Source organism: Odocoileus virginianus, chromosome 22 (genome assembly GCF_023699985.2).
Source record: "Odocoileus virginianus isolate 20LAN1187 ecotype Illinois chromosome 22, Ovbor_1.2, whole genome shotgun sequence".
In the NCBI taxonomy this organism is placed as follows: Eukaryota; Metazoa; Chordata; class Mammalia; order Artiodactyla; family Cervidae; genus Odocoileus; species Odocoileus virginianus.
This window is the reverse complement of record NC_069695.1, coordinates 55,141,651-55,155,145: the sequence shown is the minus strand read 5'-3', so window position 1 is coordinate 55,155,145 and position 13,495 is coordinate 55,141,651. Positions and strand designations below refer to the sequence as shown.

General features: G+C 40.7%; 1 protein-coding gene across 2 annotated transcripts in view; it reads right to left on the bottom strand.

The window, feature by feature from the left end:
* The window catches only part of ATP9B (ATPase phospholipid transporting 9B (putative)), a 157,722-nt gene that overhangs the window by 92,179 nt on the left and 52,048 nt on the right, over positions 1–13,495 (bottom strand). For both annotated transcript variants that reach the window (XM_070453003.1, XM_070453004.1), the window contains 2 exons: positions 12,907–12,958; positions 2,145–2,239 (listed from right to left, as the gene is read on the bottom strand). In XM_070453003.1, the coding sequence (XP_070309104.1) occupies positions 2,145–2,239; positions 12,907–12,958 (147 nt within the window). The remainder of the gene's footprint in view (positions 1–2,144; positions 2,240–12,906; positions 12,959–13,495) is intronic.

The window sequence follows — 13,495 nt, the reverse complement described above, 5'->3', positions numbered from 1 at the left end:
CTCCTGCCCAAGGGAGGTGTTGCGCCCGGGGCCAGGCTGCTGAGCAGGGCGAGGCAGAGCCCAGGGACGGGCGGGGACTGGCAGGTGCTGGCACAGAAAGGAGGTAGAGTGTAGGACGGGCCCGCAGCGGGCCTGGTCCTGAGTCTGCTCCCCTCTCCAGACTGAGGAGGACGAGGGAAGTGATGGCTGGCAGAGTGTGACCAGAAGCGCTCCTGCCCAGCCCCAGGGATGACACAGTGTTGAGGAGAGAGACAGTCTGAGTGGCCGGAGTTAGAGGTACCTCAGACTAGCCTGGGATGTCCACGGTTACCCCAAGGAGGAGCAGGCCTTGGGGTAGGGTTACATTAGCATCATGATAAAGGGGACTCCAGGCCACCCCAACAAAGCTTAAAAACAAGTCTTGGAAAGGTTAAGTTTATCCACAAGTTATGGAACTAAGAAAATGAAGATCAACAGGTTGCAAAGTAAGAGAAAAACATAGTATTTACATTATTCAGCACCCAATTAAAAATTATCAGCTATGCAAGGAAGCAGGAAAGTGTGACCTGTGACAAGGAGAAAAATATTTTAAAAAGAAACATACTCAGAAATAACAGAGACAATGGAATTAACAAACAAACACAAACTGCTGAAAAAGTTAAATGAAACTATGAACACATTAGGAGAGAAGAGGATTTAAACAATAACAAAAACTGGTGACCACATGGAACCTGGTTCCAGAGATTAAAAATACAGTATTTGGAATAAAATAAGTTGTTGTTGTTGCTGCTGCTGCTGCTAAGTCGCTTCAGTCGTGTCCGACTTTGCGCGACCCCAAAGACGGCAGCCCACCAGGCTCCTCCACCCCTTGGATTCTCCAGGCACGAATACTGGAGTGGGTTGCCATTTCCTTCTCCAAGGTCTTAACAGAAAACTAGACACTGATGAATTTAAAGGCCGAGCAACACGGGACTTCCTTGGGAAGTGAGCATCAGAAGCTTGACACGGGCAGGAATGTCGAGTCTAACACACTTGTCACCCATGTCCCAGGGAGAGGAGTCTGGGCAGAAAGGAGGACGGAAAGAGAAGAAAACCATGACCCCACAGACCCAAGAAACCCAACAAACTCTAAGGAAGGAAGGAATTTCAACGCAGGCCCTACCCAGAGTATGGGTGATGGAAAATACCTAAAGAATCAAAATACTGCCAAGGCTGACATATGTCACAGATTTAGTTTCCCCAAAGCGCAATACATACAAGAATGAGGAAGTTCCCGGTGATTCAGAGAATTAACTGTGAACCATCAGCCGTCCCTACTTCCATCAAAGCCAGCCCATCTCAGGACAGTGAGCAAATCCAGAGGATTCAATCCCCTTCCCTGAAACAATTGCTTGGCTTCAAGGTCTTCTTAAGACAATCTCAGTCTTTCTTTACTCTCCAATGAATATCAGCAAATCATGTTAAGATAAAGCTGCTCTCATTCAAATAAATAGCACATACAACATAAAACACCACCAAAAGGCCACAACTGTGATTTTGTGTAAAGAAAAAAAAAGATGTGGGGCAGTTTCGGAGGTTCTAGGCACATGCGAGACAGGCTTTCAGAGACCATGGAACATGCTGAAACGCACAAGCGTGGTGCCCTCGATCCCGTCCATCCCCAGGCAGCAGAGGCCAGGCCACAAGTCTGCAGGTGTCTTTCTCCTCCTGCGTGCTGACAGACACAGGACACTGCACCTCCTCCTCCCCAGGGAGGACTCTCCACTCTCAGAGGGAAAAGCTCAAGTGGACGGGCTGCGGTTGTCCCTCTAAATTCTCCCAAAACAGCATCTTAACAGCCTTCTGGGAGTCAGTTACCAAAAATGGACTCATCCAACCCCCACCAGGAGTTTCAAAGATTACTCAAATGAAAGGATTAAAAATAGAAACAACAAGGAAAGGGAAAGAAAAGAAGGAAAACCTGAGCCAAGCTCAGAAACATTCAAAACTACATCTCAAACAGGGTATGAGCTAAGACATCACAGAAATTATGTGGGCATAATTTTCGATGAATTTAGTAGTGAAATTATTCTTTACATTATCAATGCATTAATCAAGTTAGCTGGTATGTAAGTGCACAGAAATGACCATACAGTAACTGATGGAGTAATGACAACAATGCTCACCCCCAGAGCGGGCAGCCTCTGTGTGCAGCTCACCGCCACTTTCAGCTTCCAGTCAGTTTCACCATCTAGTTGATCAGTTCGAATAAAACATGAACCTTGTAACAAGAGAAGAAAAACTCGAGTTATGGGTACCTTAAAGCCACAATTCATCGTACAGTGGTGATACACAAATGATAGATCTAGAGATTCCCATGAACAAAAATCCTTAAGTCTTTACTTATTTAACTCACAAAATGAGTTTGCTGAAAAGACAGAGCTCATTATCTATTGAGGTCATTATCTCCTGTTTGGTGTTCTTGACTATTGAGGTTTACTATTAATTAGTACTTTATTTTAGACATAGAGGTGGCAAATAAGCACATGAAAAGATGCTCCACATCACAAAAGGGAAAGGAAAGGGAAAACAACAAGAAGACACCACTCAACACCTATTAGAACGGCCAGACTCTAGAACACTGACAGCACCAAATGCTGGGGGACACAGAGCAACATGAACTCTCTTTCATTGTTGCTGGGGATACAAAATGGTGCAGCCACTTCAGAAGACAGTTTGGTGTTTTTTTACAAAGCTAAACATAATTTTACCATACAATCCAGCAACTGCACTCCCTGACATTTATCCAAAAGAGCTGAGGAACTTATGTCCCACGATACCCTGCATGCAGATTTTATACCAGCTTTATTCACAACTGCCAAAACTTGGAAACAACCAAGACGTCCTTAGGTGAGTGAATGGATCACTGTGGTAAATGTGGATAATGGAGAATAATTCAGCAATACAATGAAATGAGCTATCAAGTCATGAAAAGATATGAAGGAACTTTAAATGTTTATTTCTCAGTGAAAGAAACCAATCTCAAAAGGCTGCATACTATGTGATTCCAATTACATGACATTCTGGAAAAGAAAAAACTACGGAAACACTGAAAAGATCAGTGGTTGCCCAGGATGGAGTGGTGGTAGAGGCAAACAGGCAGAGCACAGAAGATTTTAGGTCGGTGAAAATACTCTGTATGATACTATATACAACGATGGATGGGTTTCATTATACATTTGCCAAAACCCACAGAATGTACTACACCAAGAGGGAGTCTTAATGCAAATGATGGAAGCTTGGTGATGGTGATGTGCCAGTGTGAGTCTGTCAACTGTAACAAACGGCACGTCTGGTGGGGATGCTGATAATGAGGGAAGCTACCCATGAGTGAGGGCAGGGAGTATATTGGAAACCTCTGCACCTCCTTCTCATTGTTCTGTGAACCTAAGAAAAAAGTACAAAGTTTTTAAAAATGTTTAAGAAAAATATTCAGATTATTATAGAAAATATAAACCAAAAATGCTACACATACATTTGTTCTCTGCAGGATAGGAAAACTGCAAATAACTGAAACTGCACTACAGTAACCGACATCTAAATTTATACTGGAACACCTGCAAAAATGGAGACTACTTTTCATCGTACTTTTCACGTATTTATATTTCTGAGCCCCCCTTCCCCTGTCTAGCAGTGTTTGCTCCTATCCATCTATTTTATGTAGAATTACACTACTGACCAGCGCAGTTTAGCACAGTGCAGCTCTGGTGAACGGCTCACTGCATACATGCTCCTTTAACAGAGCTCAAGCTAAGACAACTATTGGCTGACTACACATCCTCTCCACTTCAGTAGCTAACTTCATCAATAAGTTATCTCATGGCCTTTTCCCTTTTATCCAGAGGAAGAGGCTGCCGTATGCCAGGTCAGCTTTCAATAGTGATCACTACAGCAAAACAGAAGCATTAAATAAAAGGTGTGCATGCTGTCTGGAAATAAATACCTCCTAACATCTTTTAAAAAGTAAATGAAGACCTAATGAAGATTTTACAGGAAATGTCTAGAAATGTTCAGTAAGAACTTAGGAAAGAAAGGCAGCACTGTCAACTTCTGAATTAACTCATGTGGCTTGGCCTTGCTTGACATTATTACAGGCTGATACACCACACTGGTCTTAGGTGTGTACCCAACATTCACTGGACACCACCATACTGAAAGCATTATTCCAGGTACTACAGTTCCTACTGATCTTAATAAGGTTATGGTTTAATAATTAGACAGACAATCAAATAAAATTACAGAAAAAAAAATGTGCTGGGAGAAGCACAGAATATGTATGCCACTGTCCACACAAGTAGCCCAGCCATAAAGTTCTAAAGGAAAACCTGGTCATCTGGAGCAGCCTCTTGGAGCCTTATACCAGAAACGGGGTGAAGGACCTCCGCGAGAGGCCCTCAGGGAGGAGGGCTCAGCTGGGAAGTGCCTGGGACACACACTCAAGGAAGAGGAGGCCCTCGGTAATGTGCATCAAGTGTTCAGGTCTTCTGGGCATGGGCGTTCTCTGGTCGCCTAGGGCTTAGGATGCTGGGCTCTCACTGCCATGGGCTCCAGGTTCAACCCCTGGCTGGGGAACTAAGATCCCACAAGATATGCAATGCGCCCCCCCCCCCAAAAAAAAGTCTCCTTAGAAAATTTTGAACCTCAAGGGCCAAAGGGCCAGAATCAAAGATACCAACGGTGGGCCAGGGCAGGAAGGATGAAGCCTGGGACAAAGTAGCGCGCAGAGCAGTAAGGGACACTGGAGGGATTCAACACAAGCACACTTCTCTGGCCTGGCTCTCTCCGAGTACGTCTTTCAAAGATTATGATGAGAACTAACATAAAACTCCAAATTAAGGAAACAGTAGTTATGGAGTCTACATTTTCAGTTAGAAACTATTCTGCACTTGGCCCCTCAAAAAATGTAGAGTTATATACATATTCATAATAGGGTATAACTTCTTTCTCATCAAAAATGAAGGCTATTACTATTTACTGAGCACCTACTAGATAGTGAAGGACAGGGGAGCGTGGCACACTGCAGTCCACGGGGTCGCAAAGAGTCAGACACGACTTTTGAGTCTGAACAACAACTAAGTGACAGTCCTGGCCCACACATGACATCTGATGTCCCAGAGACAGGAGGCAGGTGATTGACCCTGTGCAGGCTCAGAGGGGAACTGCCCCAGGGTCTTACCAAGCAGCACAGCTCCACGCCATCATTGGGTCCATGTGACTCCAGACCCCAGTGCCGTACGTGAACACAGGCCTCGTCACAGCTGATCTAGCTAACAGCTTGAACCACATTACACAAACCAGGAATTTAGTGTGGATGCTGGTTGTTTAGTCAATGGTTTATTTTTAAATACCTGGCTGACAACTTTGTGCAATCTTGCTCCCCCGCAGTACCCTCCTCTGACATCCTTGCTCAGAGTATTTCCTGGCTTTCTAGGCTCTGCATAAACCTCTTATTGGTTTAAAAAAAAATAGTGCCTGAATGTGTTTAGTTGGTCAGATTTTTCACCCTTTATCAGTGAATTTGTATGGCTCATGGGGAACTCTTGCAATTTAGGACAGTCCTACTTTGGTCCCACAGTTGGTCAGGGACCAGCAGCTTGGACGTTCTCTGCCTGAGCCTGGGACCACAACCCTGGACAAATGCACTGACGTCTAGGCCGATGGGGGTGCATCTGATTCTGTACTGAAGGTCAGCTTCGCAGGAACTGCCCTGGGAACACAGCGGGGAATCTAGAGACTGTGCTTAGGCCCCGGGCCAGCATTGGACGATCCTGTCTGTTTCCCAGAAGCCTTTCCAATCTGTGTCGAGTCCCACTCCCACTATTCCTGCATGGAGTAGCCCAGTGTCTGCACACACAGACGGGTCGGAGGCTGTGGGCCCCCCACTTGCTGACTGCCCCCCAGAATCTGGCAGGGAAGTTTCTGGCTGGTGTGCATCACAGATTCATCCTGTGAACCACTGGCCACCAAGCTCCCCACACGTTTTCAGCACTGCCCTCATACACAGATTTAAGTAAGCTCTGTTTCCAATAAAGTTCACAGGGAAACAAATTTTGTTATGCATTATTTGTCAACAGATTTCTAAGGAGAGTAACTGGTTTCAACTAAAAAGGGGTTCAAGGAAATTTGGAGTACACATTATTTTATGCTTAAACTTTTTTCTCAACATTGCTTTTTTCCTCTTAAATATATGTATGTTTGTATACATCTGTGTGTGTACTTCATAAAGTACAAAAACAACTTGAAAGGGAGTGGATTCTAGATTCTGTCTGACACATACTTTGAGACATCAATGCCAATGGCTCTGCTCTAAAAGGTTTGCTTTCTAACATAAAATAAGACAAGATGAGACTCTCTAAAGCCTCTTAGGGAAATTTCACACATTTTGTGTTTATATACCTTTCCTAGATGTCTTACCAAAACACTAGAAACAATATACATGCTTTTCTTCAAAGTAAAAAGATATGCCTCATGTTAAATAATTACACTACTCTTTATAAATATAGAGGAAATTGCCGCACTATTTATCTTCCAGTACAGTTAACAGGGACAGAGAAGCATGCTACATTCCATGGGGTCACAAAGAGTCGGACATAACTGGGCAGCTGAACAACAGCAGCAGCTAACATCGCTAGGCTCACAGTAACCAATATGATTTAAAGAGAGAAAATGAACTGCAGAAAAATCGTAAATATGGCCAACTTGTCTTACACGAACTATGTCTAGTAATTTTTTAATAGCAAGCACTAGCTATAACCGATGCTACTTAAGGCTCAGTAAAAATGAATTATTAAATTGGTCTGCTTATATCCTATTACTGACTTCTTATGAATACTTGATTTTATTTGGTATAATTGACAAGAGTTGACAGCAAAGGACAGGTTTAATGATAATCAAATGAAGATTAACTCATGTATGTGTTACCTAGAAGAGCTGGCGATAAAGTAATTGATGCGACCCCCAAAGACAGGGCACACGAGTCTGTCATAAGTTTTAATAAGTTACCCTGTAATATGAGCAGCCTGGCTGCAACAGCTCACACATCCAATGGCTCTGAAAGAGATAGGCTGCAGTATGTGCCCAACAAAAGAAAAATAGACATTGACTTTGCATATGTAATACCAGATTGTTTGCCATTAAACTTAATTTCTAAATCATTTATATGACTTAATGACTCTGCATGAAATTTTTAAGCTGCTGGAAAGATGAATAGTACCATGGAGAGAATGCAGAGGAGTACAGTGTCGTTTACCTACCCCTCGCCCACTAACAAGTGACAGCTGAGCTCTTGTGGTATGTCCCAAATACTTAAACGATAAGGTCATCACTTAGGAGACAAGTGAAAAAGATATTGGCATTTATAAGAGATTGATGAAAATTAGTTCTAAAGCATTAATTTCTCTTAATACCACTAGAAGAATTGTGTGCATTCAGGAGATATTTGATCTGAATTAAGAAACTGATGAAGCAATTGATTAATTGGAATTTAAGCCATCAGTCACCAGATCCATCAACAGCTTCATTTACATTCTAAACAATCAACTGACGGCCCGATAGAATACCGTGTATTAATACACAGTCAATATGATGCCACCAAGAGACTCGCTGAGTTGTACTGACAAACGCCCAGTGGCTATTGTCCAAACTTGAACATGCTGCATAGATTTAAGACTTTTATATTGCCTAGGGTTAAAGATTCTTATTAAAATAGACAATGTATTATCAGGGTTTTCTGAGCTGAAACTTAAAAATAATAAAATAATATTTATAATGTTAAGAGATACACAAAAAATTCTGAATGTGTACTTTTAAAAATTACACTTTAATTTAAAAACCTAAATAATCATGTAGTCACAGAAACAGAATTTCTAAAAATAAATCTTTGATTGAAAGTAATATTATGACACAAATTTTACATAGCTAAAAGCTATGCAGTCATTTTATAAAGAGAAGAAAAATATGAAACAGGAATCTGACATTTTAATATCTCCATATAAGTATTAGTAACTGTTTTAACAATTAAAACTTGACAAAAAAAAATCCTAAAGCTGAGAAATATAATCAAAAGTTAAAACAGATGACAGCATGATCTTAAACTTGCATCATTAATAATCTTCTAGGAATATGTAAAATAATAAAAAAATAAGCATACATGTATAGCATGTACATTTTCTTGAGGAACAAACTGATAATTCTTAAAGAGTCTCAAAAAGATCTATGTCCTCCAAAATATTAAATATCATTACCCTATAGACAGAAACTGTCCCTACAACATAGACTACAAAGCAAAATCTGAGAAAATGAAGACATTTTTAGAACATAATCAATTTGGATACAATTCTATTCATCTGAAGTCAGCACAATAGATTATATCATTTGTCTAATATTCTATTTGTCTCACCATAGACAGACTATGTCATGCCATAACAATTATACAGTGGCTGAATTACTATTTCCAGAACTTTAGCAAAGAATTTGTATTCTGGCCTTCAGATTCTTGCTCTGAAAAATGGACTTTTCTAATAATCTTCCAGCTTTAAAGTGATGGATATTAAAAAAAAAAGTGATGGATATTGTTCATATTTAATCTCCTAACATAATCTGCATAATCTACTTCTTTTAATTACCTATAGCCATTTCCATATTTAGTGTGTATATATATATATATTCTTACATATATATCTACCATAATCACTACAAGGGCAATTAAATATAAAAGCACCTCCCAAATACACACATTTTTGTTATTCATTATACTGAATACATTTACAAAGACAAATCATAAATAAGTAGAGATGGCAGTGTAAAAATCTCTGTAAACCCATTCCTCCATAATTGTAATGAGAACATTAGCACAAGGTGTCAAAAGCAATTTTTTTCAAAACTCTGGAAAATAACCAGACTTGCAACAATCCCAGGTACATTTATTCAAGAAACGGGGCTAAATCTAGCTATGAGAGAGGTGTGTGGTGTTTTGATTTGTCCCTTTTCCAGTAAGCTGCCCCCAAGTCAAACTTCACAGAGCCGAGGAAACCAGCGGTCTGGAAGACACAAGGAGAACATATGAGGGCTGGGACTCCCCAAACTGCATGCCCAGAGAACTGTAATCCCCTGATAGGTAGGGTTTGTCTGGCTTTGACCCAACCCACAGTTGAGTCATGGAGAATGGTGTTTCCCCTGGAATCTTTGTCAGAAGCAGTCAGTGGCAATTGTTTATTATCGCAGCTTCCTTGGGTGGTAGCAAAGCTGGGGTATACAACAAGCTGACCACAAAATTTAAAAGGGAACTTGAGGCTCTGTACAGGCGAGACATGAAGGCAAAGGCCGAGTTTTAACTGCCTGTCACAGCTCTGCAGGTGCTAAGAGAACACTATTCTTATCCGTAAAAGATAAACCTTCCAACTCTACTAGTTAATAATAAATCTCTATCATACAGAGTTCACTAGGTGATGGAAGGGGACAGGACTGTTACACACAGTCATTTAGGAACCTAAGCTGAGGGAAGCTCTGCCATCTTCAACAGGCAGCTCCCAAGGTCAGAGCAGTCATGGAGACGCAGCCAGCGCAGGGAGAGCTGGGGCTAAAAGCAGTACACACAGCTTTCAGCCACCCTCCCTCTGCCACACCTCAGGGCATGGCTTCATATAACTGGACAGGAAAGGGAAAGGGACTGGAAAAGTAGTTCTCCAGTCTTGGTCCCACAGGAAAAAGAAAACTGCCCATTATATAGCACACCATAAAGTAAATTTAGGTAAAGGGAACATTTCGTACAAAGATGGGCTCAATAAAGGACAGAAATGGTATGGACCTAATAGAAGCAGAAGATATAAGAAGAGGTAGCAAGAATACACACAAGAACTACACAAGAAAGATCTTTTCAACCCAGATAACCATGATGGTGTGATCACTCACCTAGAGCCAGACATCCTGAAATGCAAAGTCAAGTGGGCCTTAGGAAGCATCACTACGAACAAAGCTAATGGAGGTAATTCCAGTTGAGCTATTCCAAATCCTAAAAGATGATGCTGTAAAAGTGCTGCACTCGATATGCCAGCAAATTTGGAAAACTAAGCAGTGGCCACAGGACTGGAAAAGGTCAGTTTTCATTCCAATCCCAAAGAAAGGCAATGCCAAAGAATGTTCAATCTACCACACAATTGCACTTATCTCACATGCCAGCAAAGTAATGCTCAAAATTCTCCAAGCCAGACTTGAACAGTATGTGAACTGTGAAACTTCCAGATGTTCAAGCTGGTTTTAGAAAAGGCAGAGGAACCAGAGATCAAATTGCCAACATCTGCTAGATCACCAAAAAAGCAAGAGTTCCAGAAAAACATCTACTTCTGCTTTATTGACTGCGCCAAAGCCTCTGACTGTGTGGATCAAACAAACTACGGAAAATTTGTAAAGAGATGTGAATACCAGACCACCGGACATGTCTCCTGAGAAATCTGTATGTGGGTCAAGAAGCAATGGTGAGACTAGAAATGGAACAGACTGGTTCCAACCTGGCAAAGGAGCATGCCAAGGCTGTATGCTGTCATCCTGCTTATTTAACTTATATGCAGAGTACATCACGTGAAATGCCGGGCTGGATGAAGCACAAGCTGGAACCAAGATTGCCAGGAGAAATATCAATAACCTCAGATATGCAGATGACACCACCCTTATGACAGAAAGTGAAGAACTAAAGAGCTTCTTGATGAATGTGAAAGAGAAGAGTGAAAAAGTTGGTTTAAAACTCAACATTTAGAAAACTAAAATCATGGCATTCGGTCCCATCACTTCATGGCAAATAGATGGAGAAACAGTAGAAACAGTGAGAGACTTTATTTTTTTGAGCTCCAAAATCATTGATGGTGACTGCAGCCCGAAAATTAAAAGACACTTGCTCCTTGGAAGAAAAGTTATGACAAACCTAGACAGTATATTTAAAAGCAGAGACATTACTTTGCCAACAAAGGTCCATCTAGTCAAGGCTATGGTTTTTCCAGTATTCACGTATGGATGTGAGAGTACAACTGTGAAGAAAGCTGAGTGCCGAAGAACTGATGCTTTTGAACTGTGGTGTTGGAGAAGACTCTTCCGAGTCCCTTGGACTGCAAGGAGATTCAACCAGTCAATCCTAGAGGAAATCAGTCCTGAAGGATTGATGCTGAAGCTGAAACTCCAATACTTTGGCCACCTGATGTAAAGAACTGACTCATTGGAAAAGATCCTGATGCTGGGAAAAACTGAAGGCAGGAGGAGAAGGGGATGACAGAGGATGAGATGGTTGGATGGCATCACCGACTTGATGGACATGAGTGTGAGTAAGCTCCAGGAGTTGGTGATGGACAGGGAAGCCTGGAGAGCTGCAGTCTGTAAGGTCGCAAAGAGTCAGACACGACTGAGCAATCAACTAAACTGTGAAGTGAAAGTTGCTCAGTCGTGTCTGACTCTTTGTGATCCAATGGACAATGTGGTCCATGGGATTCTCCAGGCCAGAATAATGGAGTGGGTAGCCTTTCCCTTCTCCAGGGGATCTTCCCAACCCAGGGATCAAACCCAGGTCTCCTGCATTGCAGGCAGATCCTTTACCAGCTGAGCCACCAGGGAAGAACTAAACTGAACTGAACCGAAAGTAAATTTATATCGAGCCCTAGGTGGCGCTAGTGGTAACAAACCTGCCAGCCAATGCAGGAGACTGAAGAGATGCAGGTTGGATCTCCGGGTCGGGAAGATACCCTTGGAGGAGGGCATGGCAACCCACTCCAGTATTATTGCCTGGAGAATCCCATGGAAAGAGAAGCCTGGCAGGTTATAGTCCATGGGGTTGCACAGAGTTGGACACGACTGAAGCAACTCTTAGCACCCATGCCTCTTAGGATGTAAATAATACTACAACTGGTGAAAAGAGAAAACATCTTCCTTATGATGACTTAAAATGTCCTTAAAAAAACAACACTTTATAAATGGAGAAAAAACTAAACCAACAACTCTAAATTTTTAACTGTGTCCTTTATAGAATTTTCATGCTACAAACAACAACACATAAGCTGAGTTTCCAGAACAAAAATAACATGTTGAGCTTCCTATAAAAATAATGTTCATTTATTCAACAAAGTCAGAAACATAAGGCAGAAAGAACTTTGGCTATTACCTGACAAACCTCCCATCATTTTAGAGATGATGAAGGTGTATGACCACACGGATAGGTCATAAAATCAGAAACTAGTCAAAGCAGACTAGAGTTTAAGCTTCCTGATTTCCAATCAACAGTTTTTCTCTTTGACCACAAGAAGCTTCCTTTTCATTACCACTTTAGCAACTTCTTCTTGTTTAAAGTTCAGGTCATATAAATATCATTTTTACTGTGAAGCTCACTCCAACTTACCCAGGCAAACTGTCTGTCCCTCCCATCACCCCCACATGTCTTTTAATATTTATATACAATCAGAGTATTGCTGTCAACATGTATACTTCCATAAATGAACAGATCATGAACTGTTTGAAGAGAGCAACTTGGTTTCACTCCCTTTTGTATCCTAAGCAACAAGTAGTGCCTGACACATGATAAGTGCTAAATAAATGTTTGCTGAATGAGGAATAAAACTGTAAATGCAGAATAGTAATCAAAATTTGAGCAACATCATTAATTATTTAGATATCAAAATGGATTTGAATGAAAATATTCACTTGACAAACAGATTCTGATAGGATTATATTTTTTAAACCAACATATTATACAGTAAAATCATTGTTTTAAACAGTTAAATGTGACTTAGCAATTAATGAATTCAATGTATTACCATTTGAAGAAAAATTCTTATGAGAATAACTTTATCTTTCAATATGAAAATTAAACTGCCAAAAACCAATCATCAGCAATGCAAATAAAAATAAAAATACCTGCTTTTTCTGACGTCCTAAGAAATACCATGTCCGATGGAATTCTTTGATTCTGCAGAGTAACAGAAAATATTAATTATCTGTATGTAAGTTTATAAATTAACACAATTCCATTTCAAAGGAGAAACAGCTGCTAAAAACAACTAAAATAATTCAACTCTATGTTGAAACATTTATAATTTGTATAACAAAAATGAATATTTCAATTCATATTTTAGTTAGATCTCTAAGATTTCTTTCCCCATCAATGAACTGTGTAAATGGCATTTAGTGAAGATCTGAAACTACTCCATTTCTGAAAAATGTTAAACATTACCATTTCTGTGGCCTCTGCTGCACTTCGACTCATACATACAATATAGTATGTGTACTGCCTTCTAAAAAAATTATGCACTATCAGACTAAATGACCTGGAAGGGGAGGATAGTGTTCTTCCAACATCTAACACAAAACAAAGCATAAAAAAATGAACACTTAGTAAATGTTGAATGAATGAATAAATGTACAGCTGAGCAGACTAAACCCTACAAATTTGAGGAGATACTCTTTTACAAGGCAGAAAAGGAGAAAAACTTCAAAGTTCACTATT